Source organism: Lepidochelys olivacea (assembly GCF_965140295.1).
Source record: "Lepidochelys olivacea isolate rLepOli2 genome assembly, chromosome: 11".
NCBI classification, from domain to species: domain Eukaryota; kingdom Metazoa; phylum Chordata; order Testudines; family Cheloniidae; genus Lepidochelys; species Lepidochelys olivacea.
Window position 1 is genome coordinate 63819424 of NC_140421.1, and position 16903 is coordinate 63836326.

General features: G+C 44.6%; 1 protein-coding gene across 1 annotated transcript in view; it reads left to right on the top strand.

The window, feature by feature from the left end:
* Nucleotides 1-6993: 6993 nt before the first annotated feature.
* CCNYL1 (cyclin Y like 1) overlaps nt 6994-16903 on the top strand; it is a 50855-nt gene continuing 40945 nt past the window's right edge. The window contains exon 1 of the mRNA XM_084643392.1: nt 6994-7353. Coding sequence (XP_084499518.1) covers nt 7149-7353 — 205 coding nt within the window. The 5' untranslated portion in view covers nt 6994-7148. The remainder of the gene's footprint in view (nt 7354-16903) is intronic.

Here is a 16903-nt window from a genome sequence, read left to right on the forward strand (position 1 = left end):
GATAAGATAAAATGTAATTCACAAAAGGTTAATTGAGCATTAGTGGTATGAATTTAAACTTACAAAAGGTACAGTTCTCATAGCAATGTAGCACTAACCCACACTACAAATGTTGTAAATAATAAGTATAGATTTAATTGCCTAATTAATAGAATTAGTAAGTAACTCTCCCACTGTCGTATATTATAACTGTTGATCTGTAATAAAGTTATATTGACCTTTATAGCACAGATCCTTAGCTGGTGTAAACTGCCACACTTCAACCTAGCTATTTCCCGCAGCTAAGGATTTAGCTCTACTTCTTTGCACTTTAGTGAAACTTCTTTGCACTCTAGTGAAACTATAGTTTCAATTGTCCTATATATGCTGTGGGCCCAGACAGGATAAACAGTGTAGTAAGGGGATTCTGTATGTAATGGGGAATTCCTCTTTCCTACAAACAGTCAAGAAAATATTGACTCCAATCCACTGGACTGCACAGTGGTGTGGCACTGGTTGGGTGTGAGTCGGTGACTAGTTGCTCTCTAGCGACTGTCAGACAGAGAATAAAAGGTCTACTAATAGCAGCAACCATGGAAATTTTCCTTTGGGTCAAGGGGTGGAGGCTTTCTGAGGCAGCACGACAATGGTTCAAATCTCATGTATAGAGTAAACTGCTTGCAGCACATGAATTCATTATGCTGGAATTGATCATATTCAAACCCCCTGTTTATTGTGTGAAATATGGAACAATGTCCATATTTGTAGACCAAAGTGATTTTGTTATAGTGGGAACTGTCTGATGTATCGACTTAGATCAAGCAGAAAATCAAAATAAGTAAGACAGTGGAAGAAAGAGACCTAGGGCTGGTAATAAACTGTGATAGTAGATACAGTGTATTGCTATTAGCAGGGAGTCAATAGGGTGTTAAATTTCATAAATAAGGGAATAATGTTTCAATCAAAGATATAATGGTCTCTCTCCACAGGCCTGAGTAAGGAAACACTGATTAAAAAAGGATATCCTGGTCCTGGAGAGAGTACGAAGTTTGATTCATGATATGAAGGATCTGGTTTATCAAGAAACAAAGCCTCCAGTGGCAAAATAACACTGCAATAAAAAACTTTCAGCACCAAGACTCAAAGCTTGGGTGGGTCATCTGATTTGGGCTCACAGGGCTTAGGCTGCAGGGCTAAAAAACTGCATTGTAGACGATCCAACTCGAGCTGGAGCCTCAGCTCACTCTTCCCCATCCTGGGATCTCGGAGCCCAAGCTGCAGCCTGAGCCTGAATGTCTACACTGCGATATTATAGCCCCACAGTCTGAGTCCCATGAGCCCGAGCCAGCTGACCTGGGCCAGCTTCAGCCGTGTCGTGGGTTTTTATCACTGTATAAACATACCCCAAGAGTTAACTTGATAAACTTGGGGAACAAACTGAAGACCCCCCATTTCTGTACCTAAAGGGACATAACAAGATCTGGATATGACTTCTTATAGGATGGGAAGTATAATGTGTGGCCATATTTGGGGAATGTGGAAGGAAAGGGTTAAACTAGATACTAGGAAAAGTGTTCTTCTCCTGGAGTTACTGACATGTGACACAGTTTGCTGTTTTGGGGTTCCCAGGGGCTGGAGTTTCCTTTTGGACTTTGATCTTTATGAATAAGGCTGTAAAGGGAAACTGACTTCTGATTAGTTTTCAGAGAAACTGACTTCTGATTAGTCTCTTTTCTTCTTGCATCCTGCTCCTTTTGTAAAGAGCTTGTTGCAGAAGGAATATGTTTATCCTAATCAATCTCCTTTGCAGCCTGATGCATCAAGCTCAAAATCCAGCAAGAAACTTCAGCCTCTGGGAGTTGTGTAAATCATACACTTCCACTTGCTAGTAACTGTGGGAGAAAAGACCCACATCAATGCTGGTTCCCATCATAGGCGCTGACTCCATGGGTGCTCCAGTCCTGGAGCACCCATGGAGAAAAATTTATGGGTGCTCTGCACCCACCAGCAGCCAAGCTCCCCACCGCGCCCCCCCTTCCCCAGCCTTCTCCCGTGAGCGCACCGTGTCCCCACTTCTCCAACCAGCACTTGCCACCACGAAACAGCTGTTTTAAGCGGTATAACAAGCTCTAGGAGGGAGGGGGGAGAAGTGGGAATGCAGTGCGCTTAGGGGAGGAGGCGGGGAAGAGATGGGGCCAGGGCGGGGACTTTGGGGAAGGGGTTGGAATGGGGGCAGGGCAGGGGCGGGAGGGGACTGGGCAGGGGGCGGGGGAGGAAGGGGTCGAGCACCCACCGGCGCCAGCAGAAATCGGTGCCTATGGCCATCATGGTGGATTTGATTTCAATCATAATTTAAATCACTAGTCAGGAAGACTTGATTTAATTATGGTTTTCTACATAAAAGTACATTCTTGTTGGTTGTTATAACCTTAATACAGATTCTTCACAACTCAGAGATAGATGTAGGTTTCATTTTTAGAAGATACACACTATACATTTTTAAAGTGATTTATTTTGAAAACTTTTCAGATTAGTTTTATAGCTATATCAGAAAATGAATGATTGTTTGGTTATTTCATTTACCAAAGGTAATTGAAGCAGATATTTATGAAGTCATTGGGAGGTGAACGATCTCCAATTCAACAGGTTAATCATTAATATTTGGAGGATTTTCTTGCCATGCTGTATTAGGAGGAGAACGTCACCAGACAGGCATTTAAATTGTTGTATTTAACTAAAACAATGATGTTATGTTTTCAACAGCAAACATATAATATTTTAACAAAACAAGCATCTGTGCCTTGCTTCTCACATTTATCTCCAGACTTCTCCTTATCAGATCTATTCCGCCCCCAACATTCTTCTGTTCATTGAACTTTTTGAAACTTTGCACTTTTAGAGAGAGGTAAGGGATTGACTCTCTGTACACAAATTTGCAGAGGGACAATAGGGTCTGTTATTTCTCCCCTCTATTTATTTATTTATTTATTTAAAACCATTTTTTGCAGTTAACAGGCATGCTACCTCTGGAGACACAAATCCACAGTCTGAGAACTGCAAAACTAAGCATCTCTGATGGTATCTTCTAGACTGAGCACTGAGTCCCATTGGGTACATAGAAAGATTAACCTAAATAATCTGTACAGAATTAGAATTTATAATCCCTATTCCATGATGAGATATCTTTGAGCTATAATGTATCTTAGTTAAAACTATCTTTAGATAGGTTTTTTTCCTCAAAAAGCATTTTATAAAAAAAAATCCGATTTAAATAAAAAAAATCAGATTTATCCACCCTAGTTCCCATCTACCTTTTATGACTGGTACTCTATCATAGGGTGAGTCCTAATGATCAGCTGGGTTGGAGTCTGGTTAACCACTTTTCAGAGTAACAGCCGTGTTAGTCTGTATTCGCAAAAAGAAAAGGAGTACTTGGGGCACCTTAGAGACTAACCAATTTATTTGAGCATAAGCTTTCGTGAGCTACAGCTCACTTCATCGGATGCATACTGTGGAAACTGCAGAAGACATTATATACACAGAGACCATGAAACAATACCTCCTCCCACCCCACTCTCCTGCTGGTAATAGCTTATCTAAAGTGACCACTCTCTTTACAATGTGTATGATAATCAAGGTGGGCCATTTCCAGAGAAAACCTGGATTTGTGCTGGAAATGGCCCACCTTGATTATCATACACATTGTAAAGAGAAAAGGAGGACTTGTGGCACCTTAGAGACTAACCAATTTATTAGAGCATAAGCTTTCGTGAGCTACAGCTCACTTCCTCAGATGCATATCGTGGAAACTGCAGCAGGCTTTATATATACACAGAGAATATGAAACAATACCTATTCCCACCCCACTGTCCTGCTGGTAATAGCTTATCTAAAGTGATTTCCAGCACAAATCCAGGTTTTCTCACCCTCCACCCCCCCACACAAATTCACTCTCCTGCTGGTGATAGCCCAATAAATTGGTTAGTCTCTAAGGTGCCACAAGTCCTCCTTTTCTTTTTGCGAATACAGACTAACACGGCTGCTACTCTGAAACCTGTCATTGTAAAGAGAGTGGTCACTTTGGATGGGCTATTACCAGCAGGAGAGTGAGTTTGTGTGTGGGGGGGGGGGGGTTGGAGGGTGAGAGAACCTGGATTTGTGCTGGAAATGGCCCAACTTGATGACAACTTTAGATAAGCTATTACCAGCAGGAGAGTGGGGTGGGAGGAGGTATTGTTTCATGGTCTCTGTGTATATAATGTCTTCTGCAGTTTCCACAGTATGCATCCGATGAAGTGAGCTGTAGCTTACGAAAGCTCATGCTCAAATAAATTGGTTAGTCTCTAAGGTGCCACAAGTACTCCTTTTCTTTTTGGTTAACCACTGTTCCTCATCTCTCTCATTCAGTTGTCTGTGTTTTAACCTGCAACAGATTTTTTGCATCCCCAAACCTCAGTCTTGGCAAAGTGCCTTTTAAGACCACATTGAAACATAGGGGTTACTCGGGGGCTAGGATTTGTCTACATCAGTGGTTCTCAACCAGGGGTCTGTGAGCAGGTTTCAGGTGGTCCGCCAAGCAGGGTGATCTATTCACCCCCCTGAGTGACATAAATTATGCCAATATAAGCTGTAGTGTAGACCTAGCCTCAGTGTTTTGTGTACACAAGCCCTAAAAGGCTACTCCAGGGGTTCTCAAACTTCATTGAGCCACAATCCCCTTCTGACAACAAAAATGACTTCATGACCTCAGGAGGGGGGGACCAAAGCCTGAGCCCACCCAAGCCCAGGGGAGATGCATAGGGGGAGGCGGGCAGGGTCATTCCCCCCAATTTTTTGCTTGTACTGAGGCAGGCAGGGCCTCTGCCCAAGACCCACTGCCCCGGGGGGAGAAGGGGGAGCCCAAGCCTCACCACTCCAGGCATGGGGGCCAAAGCTGAATTTCAAGGGCTTCAGCCTGTAGTCAGGGGGCCTGCAACCTGAGCCCTGCCGTGCCACCCTGGGCTGAAACCCTCAGGCTTTGGCTTCAGCCTTGGGCACTGGGGCTTGGGCTTCAGCCCCATGCCCCAGCAAGTCTAAGCCAGCCCTGGCAACCCCATTCAAAGGGGGGTTGCGACTCACTTTCGGGTCCCGTCCCACCGTTTGAGAACTGCTGGTCTAGTCCAAACCACTCTTGTATTAAATGACATATTTCTCTAGGGTAACATGCCTTTAGACTTTAACAACATGTTACATGGACATAGGTGGTACTAAAGTTTAGCAGAACTAGCATGCAGGTGAAAAACATAATTTATCAGTATAAGGGTTTAGCCCACATGTAAGACTAGGACTATATAAATCAATAGGTTCCTGTATTTATAACACTATTAACTCAGCTGGACTCTAGTCATATAGCATTTATAACTTCTTCTCTTCATAAGGTGGATATCTTGTTTCTAAAAGTATATGTTCATATATGCAAGATGCACCTTCAGTTACGATTATTACTACAAAACGGATATCAATTCCACTAATTTTTGGATAAATGCCTGTGTTCTAGGGTCCTTTATTTCAATATATTCCTGCAAAAATCTTATTCTCTTCAATCTTTTGTGGTTTCATTCTTATCAGGATCTAGAGTTATACATTTTTTTGTGGTGATACATTGCAGAGCCATGCATAGGTTGTACTTATCATGAACTTTGACTGTGTCATGAGGTATCTTGCCTAGTAATCCATTTTCCCTAGGGCTGTTACTCTGAAACCTTTTCCCTAGGGTGTAATCTAACATTCCAAACCTCTGAGCAGCTGTCAGATAGCTGCTATTTACAAAAAAACAAACAACCCCCCACCCCCAACATTTATTGGGGAAGGGTGGGGTTTTTTCCCCTCATTAACTGTAGGAGTTTTCTCCTCCAAACCACACTGGTTTAAAAGTAGGATGGGAAATATTCAGTCCTGAACTGGTGATGGATTTATGGTTCCTTATCTCTCAAACCACCACCATAAGGCATATAGATTTTTCTCATGGGAATCCCATTTCCCTACTGGGATACAACACTTGTTTCTAGCCCAAGCAGCTTGGTAGACCTTATCTTACAATGTCAAAATTGTGACTTTAGATGAATTTAGAGCCCTCTTCTTCTGATTCCCATGCAGTTGGACTTACGATAATTAAGGTTCCTGGTTTGGAGGTTGAGGGATAAATACATGAATTGCCACTAAAAATGTTTAAAACTCAAAAGATTTTAAACATATAGATTTTTCCATACAATGAACGTAGATTTGAAACTCGGTAGGACCATCCTTGCGGGGTTGTGCATGGACACTGCGTCCGGGAAGGGAACCCCAGTCCCTGATTGGGGCCTCTGCATGCTACTTCCTGCCTCCTCTGAAACCTCTACCCTGTGGGGAGAAGGGGAGAGCAGCACAAGGGGTGTCTGTGCAATATAGGCGCTTATGGCCCCTAGGGAACTATTAAAACTGGATGAGCTGAACAGCTTTTAAGTCTGGCTGAGGCTAGACGGCGTAAACTGGGCTCCTTTGGCGGAAGTCACCTCGGCTCCCGTCCACACTAGGGCTCCCGTCGGCAGAACAATGAGTTGTAACGCTTGCCCCGCCTCAGGGGGCCGTACGGGAACCCTGTGGACCGGCCCGAGTCAGTCCCCTCTGCTGCACCTTTCACCCCCACGCGGGCTGGCTCCGGCCCAGGGCCTTTCCCTGGAGGCTGCGGGGATTAGCCCGGCGTGCTGGGCTCTGGCACGGGCAGCAGAGGCGGGCCCCGCCCCGGCCCCGGCCCCGGCCGGCACAGCGCAGGCGCCAGCCCGCAGCGGCCCCGGCCCCGGCCCCCCCCCGCGCTCTGCAGGCGGGCGTGTGCGGGAGGGGCAGCAGGAGCAGGAGCAGGGACGGGAGGGGCTGAGGGGGGCGGGGCGAGGACGGGAGGGGGAGGAGCAGCGGCGTCCCGGATCACGCGACACGGCGGGCCCCAGCCCCTTCTTGCCCTCGGATTGGCCGCCCGGCATCATGTGACGGGCGGGGCGTTTCTCCGGGGCTCCTGGGAAGGCGGCGGCGGCGGCTCCGGCGCTCGCGCTCCATGAGCCGTAGCTGAGGCAGCGGCCGGGTGCGTGGCGGGATGCGGCGCGGCGCCCGCCTGGGAGCCGCGTAGCGGGGCCGGGGGGCTCCGGCCGGGCCCCATGGGGAATACCGTCACCTGCTGCGTGTCGCCGGACGCCAGCCCCAAGCTCAGCCGGGCCCGCGGCGGCGGGGCCGCGCCGGGCCCCGAGCGCCGGGCGGACGCTTATCAGGTAGCGGCGGCCGCGGCGGAGGCCGAGGCGGGGGACTCGGATCATGGGGGCGGCCCCCACCTGCAGCACATCAGCGACCGGGAGTTCCCGGATGGTGAGCGGCGGCGCGGGCGGCCCGGGGGGGGGCGGAGCGGAGCACAGCGCCGGGGGGGGCCGGGCCGGGGGATGTGGAGCGGCACCGGGCAGGGCGAGGGGGTGTCTCTGCTCGCGGGGGGCTGCATGTGGCTGCGCCCTTCTGATGGCGGGGGGGGGGGTTCTCTTGCGGTGTGATGGACCTTGCTTCATCCTAGTCCGGGAGGGAGCCCCCATCGCTGGGGTGGGAGGGGGAGACGTTGGTACCTAATGTATCTCTCCCCTATTGGAGCCCCCCCCCCGCTTTCTTTGGGATGGGTGCCCGTGGAGACCCACCTCTGTGCAGTATCGATGGGCAGGCTGCAAGGGGTCTGCCAGGGCGACTAGATGCAGCATACCATCTTCTGCCCCTTGGGTAGATAAAGACCGAATCGGTTTCTCGTTTGGGCGTGTTACTGCTTTTGAGGCACTGTGAAGATCTGTGCTGTAATCCGTGTCTTAATTTTCTTTAGTGTTGCACCGCTCCCCTAGATGGTCTTCTGTAGATCATGAGGAAGCTGAAACAAAGATTCTTTGGGTTTTTCTAAATTTTATAATTCTCACAGATTACTGGGTTTTCTTCGTTTGCTAGAACAATTTATTTTTGGCTTGAAACTAAACATGCAAAATTTCAGGTCAAAGAACTTTTCTTAAGGAAGTTGGGGGGGATCAGAAATAAGGCTTAGAATGGAAAACTGCTGACAAGCTTAGAGGGATGTTGTTTGTTTGCAGTCTGGTCAGTGTCTTAAAAAAAGTTTAAAAGTTCTACAGTTTAACCTGGAATTCACTGTCAAATGTGTGGTTTCACAAGATTTTCCTCCTAGACTGTGTGTGGAAGCCCCACCAAAGCTGGAGAGGCTAACTCAACAGAGAAAACAGTGAAGCTGGCTGTAGACAAGCAATCTCCGAAGAGTTTTTCTTTAAATTTTAGCTGCTAGTGGTAATATCAGTAAGTAAAACACTTTCAGGTGTAAGTGTTTTTTACATTGATGATAGCCCTTTAACTTTGGAGTCATAACTGACTTCATAAACTTTTGTGGAGCTGACAGTAGTTGCTGCATTCCCAATATCTGTTTAGCTGAAAGGAGGAGGAAGAGAGTTGGAGGGTAAGGGGATTATAAATTACAAAGGTTGTGTGTAATGTGACACCACCCTGGGAGACAAGGACAATTTATAAACTAGCCCCACAGGGAGCTAAATTACAGCAGTAGTCACGTTGCACTGAAAGTCCATTTTCACATAGCTCTTGTGGTTCTACACTTACTTCCCCATTGGCTCAAGGATACCAGATGTTTAACTGTAATCTGAACAGCAAACTTGGGTGTGCTTGTGAACATAATTCTGTAGTGAGACAAGCGTCGCAGGAAGTGCGGCTACTCCGAGACCCTGCCCCATGTCCTGTGCAGCTGCAAGCCTCACTCCAGAGCCTGGCAGCTGCTCCACAATGCCATCCAGAACCGCCTGGTGAAAGCCATCGCACTGTGCCTGGGGGAGGTCGCTGTGAACTGCACCATCCCCGGTACTGACAGCCAGTTGCCACCTGACGTGGTAGTCACCGACGAGGCCCAGAAAAAGATCATCCTCGTCGACGTCACGGTCTCCTTTGAGAACAGGACCCCGGGCTTCCGCGAAGCCCGAGCTCGTAAGCTGAAAAAATACACCTTCCTGGCCGACACCCTGAGAGCGAAGGGCTACAAGGTGCAGATGGATTCCCTGATCATCCGAGCCCTGGGTGCCTGGGACCCCTGCAATGAGCGTGTGCTGCGGACCTGTGGGATCGGTCGACGCTACGCACGGCTCATGGGGCGCTTCATGGTCTCAGACACCATCCAATGGTCCAGGGACATCTCCATCGAATACATCACTGGCCACTGACAGTACCAGGAGGTGTGAGCCGGAATGACATCGTGCATCAATTATGAGAAAGGGACTGAGAGACTTTTTCCATTGGATCATATGAACTGGAACCATAAACTCACTGAACAGTAAATCTCACCAAATGAGGGTAAATCCATCCTCCTCATCGTATCCACTCATTATACTCCACACCTGAACATAGCAATTATATGAACAACATACCCTCATATCTCAATGTCTGTACTTTGATCCGTTAACCTTTTACCCCCAATTGGGGATATTGCAGATTATGTATTCCTTACGCCATCCGATCCTAAACTGAGTTTTGTACCCCTTGATAATCTGTACCTTATTCCCTGATAACCGGAAACTTCTATGCCTAAACTCTGTACCATTTTTTTATTTTAACATCATCTAAATAAAATTATTAAATCTGTTCTTATCAGTTTAATTTCTAATCTCTCAGCTGCACCTACCACTGAGGAAGAACTGACAGGGTCATGCTGTGGTGGGAATTGTTTAGACATCACCTGATGTCTTACTGGTGCTGCTGTGTGTGTGTGTGAACTTCAATTCAAATGCTATTACACTCAGTCTTTCACATTTCATGACTTTCTGCTTGGCATCTTTAACTTCTGACTTGTATAAGAAAGCTTTGCCATCCCATTTCATGATTATAACGACCACCACTATGCAAAATACACACAGTTTGAAAGTGACAGCATGTTTTGCCACCTGGTGTGTAGGATTCCTGCAATAACATTTAACATTGGTCTTCCATTCTTGTTCCTGAATTTTAGGGACACATTTTTGGCAGTCATTTAGAAACTGGTTGCAGAGGAGTGTGAGAAAACTGTCAGAAATAGGACGTTTTAACATCCATGGTTCTGCACACAGGACCATATGGCATAGCTGTTTTTATAGAAATGAAACTAAATAGAACAGCCAACTTTCCAGATTTCCTCTGAGACAGCTGTGTAATGTGGCAATGGGAAAAGTCACATTTACAGTTTAGGAAAAGGAAAATTCTAATCTTGAAAGAAACTGTTATGGAATCTATGAACTATTTCTCTCCTAATTCTTTTTGGGTGGGAGTGGGTGGCCTAAATTCTCTAATAAAGATTCTAGTAATCTGAGCAAAAATGCCTAAACTAAATAAAGCTGCTCAGAAATAAGGGCTGTGTTTGTCTGAATCTCTCAACTATGTAATCACTTCAGTTTTGATCCAGTGCTGAATAGCTATGGTAAGCTTAAGTGTGAGTTCATCCCAATGTCAGAATTGGCCTTGGAGAAGGGAAGCATATAATTTTCTGGGTTTGCAGACTATTATGACAGTCCTGTATAATCAAAGGATAACATATTAGCTATTTAACACAGATTGGCTTTGGGGTTGTGGAAATTTTGATCTTGAGGTTGGACATAATTCTAGAATTTGTGATGAGCACAAATTAGACATGTTATAAGAGACTTTCAGAGGCATAGTTATTCACACAACATTGCTCTTAATTCATTTTTTATGTTGCCTTTGGTAAGTTAGTCTTCATTACAATAAATCACTGACTGTTTCCTATATCTATTAATATTATTGTGTGTCTTGAATATATTTGGTTCCTGTTCATGAGGCTGCAAAACAAAACTGAATTGTCCCAGGTAAATTTGGAATGACAGTCATGCAAATAGATGTACTGTGGGCCACCACTACAACTGTATTTTTTAAAGCATTCTGAAATGAGTGAGTAACTTTAAAATGTGACTTCAGTAGTTACAGTAATATCTTGAAGTGGTTCACGTCACACCATGAAGGACTGTCAATATGCAAGATTTTCAAAATGAGCGTTATGAAGGAGGGTTTCTCATAAAGGTTCAGATTGTGCAGGTATCGGTATAATTTAAGTCTATAAAATGACAAGCTTTAACTGTACCTGTTGTGTACTAGATACCTGTATTTATCAAGACGTTGAAAGATGCTAGCTTTGTCTCTTGGCACTCAAGACATACAAGCATCCACTATAACTACACAAGTTCCATACTTTTGACTATTACAGCATTCCTAATATTGGTTGGTTTGCCCCAGCAATTTAAGGCCTTACATGAAAAGGGTTTTATGAAAGGAGTGATGTGGTGATTGAGGATGCTTCCAGTTGTACTAGTAACTGCTGGGTTGGAACTTATTAGCCAGTTTGCCTTTCTCTAATGATTAAAACAATTCAAGGGACAGAAGTAATGGTCATCCCAACAATTTTTTTCTGTCAGTTATTCTCAAGGTTTTTGGAGCACATTCACTTACTGATTACGCAGCAGGCAGCTAGTGTTACCAGCTTTGCCCGTTATTTTGGTGTACACTCATTTATTAGGGTTACTCTTCGGGGCTGGAGGGGGGTGTTCTGTAATTCTATCAATATACGGCTTGTGTCAGTTGTGTTATCACACGGAGTACTACTTCTCCTTTGTACAAGTTCCCTCCCAATGGAGCAATCCTGCAGCACCGAGGTTCCCCAGGGCTGGGTTCTTCCAGCCCCAGAATCTCTGACATACGCACTCTCACACACGCACACACCGCGTTTGAGAGGACCGGGGTAATCAGCACTCCCAAGCTGACCCTTATATGTCCCTGGATGGTAGGCTGGGTCAAAGAGCACCTCCAAGCTGTCACCCTCATGCCATGGCACTGCACTGGAATAGAGCTCACCTGAGCAGGCCGGGTCGAGCAGCACTTCTAAGCTGCCACCTTCATGTGTCCCAGGTTCAGCACGTCCCTATCCCCACTTTCATGTCACAATTGTTCTGGTAGTAACCCACTTGATGAGCAAACGCCACAGGATTTTTGGGTGTTGCAGGGATCTTTAGCTTAGGTACGAGGAGTGTTGCTGCAGAGTGAATGAGGAAGCCAAAAACCAGCCACATGGAGTACGGGGGAGAGAGCAGCAACCAGCTTAACCCTGAAAGTTATTTGTTGCCAAGTAATAACCATACGAGGGGAGCCAAACAAACAGTTATAATATTTAAATCTAACTTAAATTTGATTCTAAAAGTCAAGTTTAGAAAACTATAACTGATCACACAAGTCAGGGTCAGAAGGCTATACCTATAGAGAGCAAGAGAGCTGAGTTCTCACCACTCTGTGAAGCTTGAATTGATCGGGGTTCCCAGGTGGTGGTGGTCCGGAGTGCTGGATGCACGCAGAGCCCCCAGCATGATCAGTCAGGAGAAGGTGAAGTTCCAGTGGAACTGATGCAGATGTTGGATATAGGCATTAGAACACTTACTTGAGCATGGGCAGGGGTTTTTGTAGGGAAAGAACAACGGTTCAGGGAGAATACTAGATTTGTTTATGGGTCAAGTGATGGCTCAAGGGAGTATACCAAAGTTATTTTGTTCAGGCTAGACAATAGGAGCTGATCACTCCTGGCTGTGGGTGGTGGTCCTTCCAGGGAGCTCACAATGCAATTAGGCAGCTTCAGTATTTTGGATACCAAAAAAGGATTTATTACTAGAATTGGTCTGATAACTACTGAGCTGGGTGTGTGCAGGTATGGGTTCATTAACATCTGGAGCAGAGGTCCCCCATCATGCAGTGCTTTCCTGGTCCCATAGTTCAGTGCGGTTCTTGCCTTGGAATCTCTGTTCTCCATTCTGTATGCTAATAGGGATGCCTCCCTGTCCCATCTTCAGTGCAAATGAGGCTAGGGGAGTTCCCTTGTCACCCTTGTCCGGAGGGGTTTAGGTGTGGCTCCCACTGCCTTTTCATTGCTTTTTGTAAGTCTTTCTTCTGATCAGCTTTGGTTCAAGCAGAGGCGTGGGGTGGGGTGGGGTGGGGGAAGCTTCATGAATCAGACAGGCTGGATACTGTGACCTTGTTCCCCAAGAACACAGAGCTGACAGGTAACACTAGTGTCTGAAAGTGACAATAGAGACATCTTGCTCGATTTCTGGCTTGAACAGAATTCTCTCTGAAGTGCTGTTTGGCGGGACGATGACAGTAAAGCAGGGATTACACTTTAAATCCACACTTTAACACTCTTGCCTTTATTTTGCTGAAATTGAATGTTTCAGTGGCAACAGGAACTTGACAGCTAACAGCTGAGACTTAGCACTGTTAACCTGTTAGCAATGGAGCGTGGTCGGTGGTGTGGATCATTGGACTTCAATATGAATACTCATTAAATTTAGTCATTTAAAAAGAAGTTTCTGTATTTATTGCAGGCTGATGGCTTACAGTCCTGATCTGAGATCAATCGATTTGTGTACTCCTAGGGAGGACAGTATGGCGCACTGTCCCAGCGAGGATCGTTAATAGCACTACTTGCATTACATGAATCAAATCCATGTGAGAAATGCTACATGTATCAAATCTGAATTCCAAACAAGTCAGTGCTAACTTCTTAAAAGCACTTTTGGAGGATATATATGGGGAAGAGAGAAAGCTGAACAGAAAAGGAAGAGAAATGAGAAGTAGATCTGAGATAACCAGCACTGGGTTGAACTAACAACTGGGATAACCAGGAATGGGGAAGAGAACCAGGCAAGATCAGAGAGGCACCAGGTGGGATGAAATAACCACTTCAGGTTAAGATGAAGATCAGGGCTAACAAAGAATGGAAAAAACATAGTGCAGGGGAGAGAGAAGTGAAGTCTATCTGTTTAGGATGAGAACCTTACTACTGGAATACAGCACAGTACTTGGTTCTTGCTTTGACAAACCTGTCCTCCTATTTTCTTCCCCTTTGTCAGCATTAGCATAATTTATCTAACTAGTCAAAGGCCCATTCAAAAGATGAAGGCTCTCCAGAGGAGTGCAGAAACAGTTCCCTAGCTAGAGGAAGGCATAATCTGGGAAGACTCTTCCTGTTTTTTCTTCGTTATCTATTCAGTGATGAATATACAGTGCAATAATACATTGACTAACTATGGTCTATTCGCAAATCTTCATTTCAAATTTCTAAGCACTATTCCATTTTCTAGCGTAACATGTCAGCCTAAAGCGTGTGGGTGTTTTGCTGTTTTTGATCTTAGTAAAATTGTTTGCAAGCTCAATAAAAAATATCCTTTGATGCAAGGAGTCAATTTTTCCCCATGCTGGCAACTGCTGGCATCAAAGGCTTGACCAGCTTATATTGTGTCTTATTTTGTGGCTCATTGTGTGTGAAGATCAGTAGTGAAAGAACTGGTGCATTCAGTTGTCTGCTGAGGTAAAAGATGAAGTTGCTAATGGAAGACAAGCTTTGCTTGACACAATCGCAATCTCTTTTGTTTTTGTTTTTTGTCTTGTCCATTTTGTGCTATTCAGGTTTGCTGTCCTGTTTGCATTCTGGGTTTTATCCTTATGATCTTCTTGCTCTTCTCTTTAATCTCTCCCTCTTGTGATCTTCTATTTTTCCCAGAATTACAGATGGTGTAACATGTTCACACACACCTGCAGCACGTTGGCTCAATTCTTGATGCCCTATACTACCTAAAATGCATCTTCCTGGTGTTAGGTACAGTAGAACCTCAATGTTACGGACACCAGAGTTACGAACTGACCAATCAACCACACACCTCATTTGGACCTGGAAGTACACAATTAGGCAGCAGCAGATACAGTATAGTACTGTGTTAAACGTGAACTACTGGGGATAAAAAGGGAAAGCAACATTTTTCTTCTGAACAGTAAAGTTTCAAAGCTCTATTAAGTCAAATGTTCAGTTGTAATCTTTTGAAAAAACACCATAATGTTTTGTTCAGAGTTAAACGTGTCAGTTACGAATAACCTCCATTTCCAAGGTATTCCTAACTCTGAGGGTCTATTGTAGTCGACACCTGATCAGAGGTCAACTTGATGAGTTCCCATTGGGTAGGTGGAAGTGAGGGGGTGGATTGAAATGTCTTCCCCATGAATGTACTGTATCCACGTGGTAGTTGACCACAAAGAAGAAAAAGGCCAGTGTTGTGTACCCATTTTATTTCTTCCATGCTTAGATGATACTAGTAACCAAAGCAGCTTTCGTTCTCCTCTCCATTTTTCCTCCATTAAATTCTGCAAATAATTCCGTAAACAGGGAATCTTATGTGATATGTTAATCTGTCTGTGGCTTGTATCTACAGTTCCAGTTCATAAAAAGCCAAGTGTAGTTCATATGGAAAGGCAACTTATTTTATTAATTTATTATACTAGCTCTACTGCCCTGTGGATCATGCTATGTGGAACTCTTTTCTGGCTATAAAAATTCCAAGGAAGAGTGCTTTTCATGTAACTTTGGAAATGCTAGATAAAATATGCAACAATAAGAGCATACAACAGTAGCTTGGTTTGATAAAACTTACAAAGTAAGGGAAATTCAGGATTAAATTTCAACTCTGCTTTGTCCAGATATTGTGTGAGCTCTGTTTATTATCTCACTCAGAATTGTAATTCCTCTCATCTTAAATAGGACTTACTCCTTTTGATTTTTTTTTAAGACAGACTGATAGACCCGTCATAGGCTTACTTAAAATTTTTTGTTACTGTAAAGTATTGACCCTGCTGCAGAAAGGGGGTGGGGGGAGGACGCGGATAGCAGCAGAAAAGTGCATAAGAATGGGAAGAGAAAAATCAGTGGAATAAACTTCAAAATTTAAAGTAGGAGGAGCTTTTAAAATAACATTTCAGGTCTGCCTCCCACCGTGACTCCCTCACACTGAGAGCCCCTTTCCTTTTTTGCCTTGTTTAGGTGGCTTTTGTCTTGCTTCTCCCTGCCCAGGTCTCACATCCAGAAGCAGCAGGGGGAAGGTGGCTAAGAGTGTGTAAGCGTCCATGGATATCACAGAGCCTGCTTAGAGCCTGCAGTGGTTTCATGCTGAAAAAGCTGGCTGATGGGAAGTGGGTGGGGACCATGAGGCTTTTTGCTACTGGGTGTGGGAGCTAACTTCAGGCCTTTGACAGCACTTCATTTAGGAGCTGGGAAGAACAGGGAAGTGGGGCTGGGAGTGTGGGGCAGAACATTAGTGTGAAATTGGCTCTGAGATCTCGGATACACATCACTCGCCTTAGAACTCTAACTACAGCTATATTTCTCTTTATGGTTCTGGGGTAACTTTTTTTTTCATTATTTTATTCCTTATCCATACAGATGGAACTGAGAATTTTAAAAAATATTGTATAGAAATAGATCTACAAAGGGAAATAAAACCCTATTTCCAGTGTCCGTAAGGAAGATAAACTGAAAACCCACATCAGAAAGAAGGTGATGGCTGTGCTCAGAGAACTCTACTAGCATAAATTCAAGCATATAGTAAAGCAAGAATACTAAAATTGATAAGATCATGAGTGTGGATTGATACAAATTTAGGATTTTTAGATAAAAAAATCCCAATTTGAGCCTAATGAAATTCTGTTGAGTTGTTAATGAAACATACTGATGTACAGAGCTGCCTTCCACTGCTGGAATTCTTATAAGACTCTTTTACTGTTTTTGTGCAACATTATAGATAATCTGGCTCAGTATCAGTTGTGACAAGAGCATGTCAGGAGTAAACCCTTTACACTGTTGAAATTGAGCAGCCCGTACTAAATTAAAAAAAATTTTAAACTAAAAATGACATTTTTATCTAACCTCTTAGAAAACAAAATGTTAAAGGCTGAGCAGTTAGGCTACCAACAATCAAAACAACTATGAAGGGAGAATTTGGATTGGTGCCTGAAGTGACCTTTAAAAAGA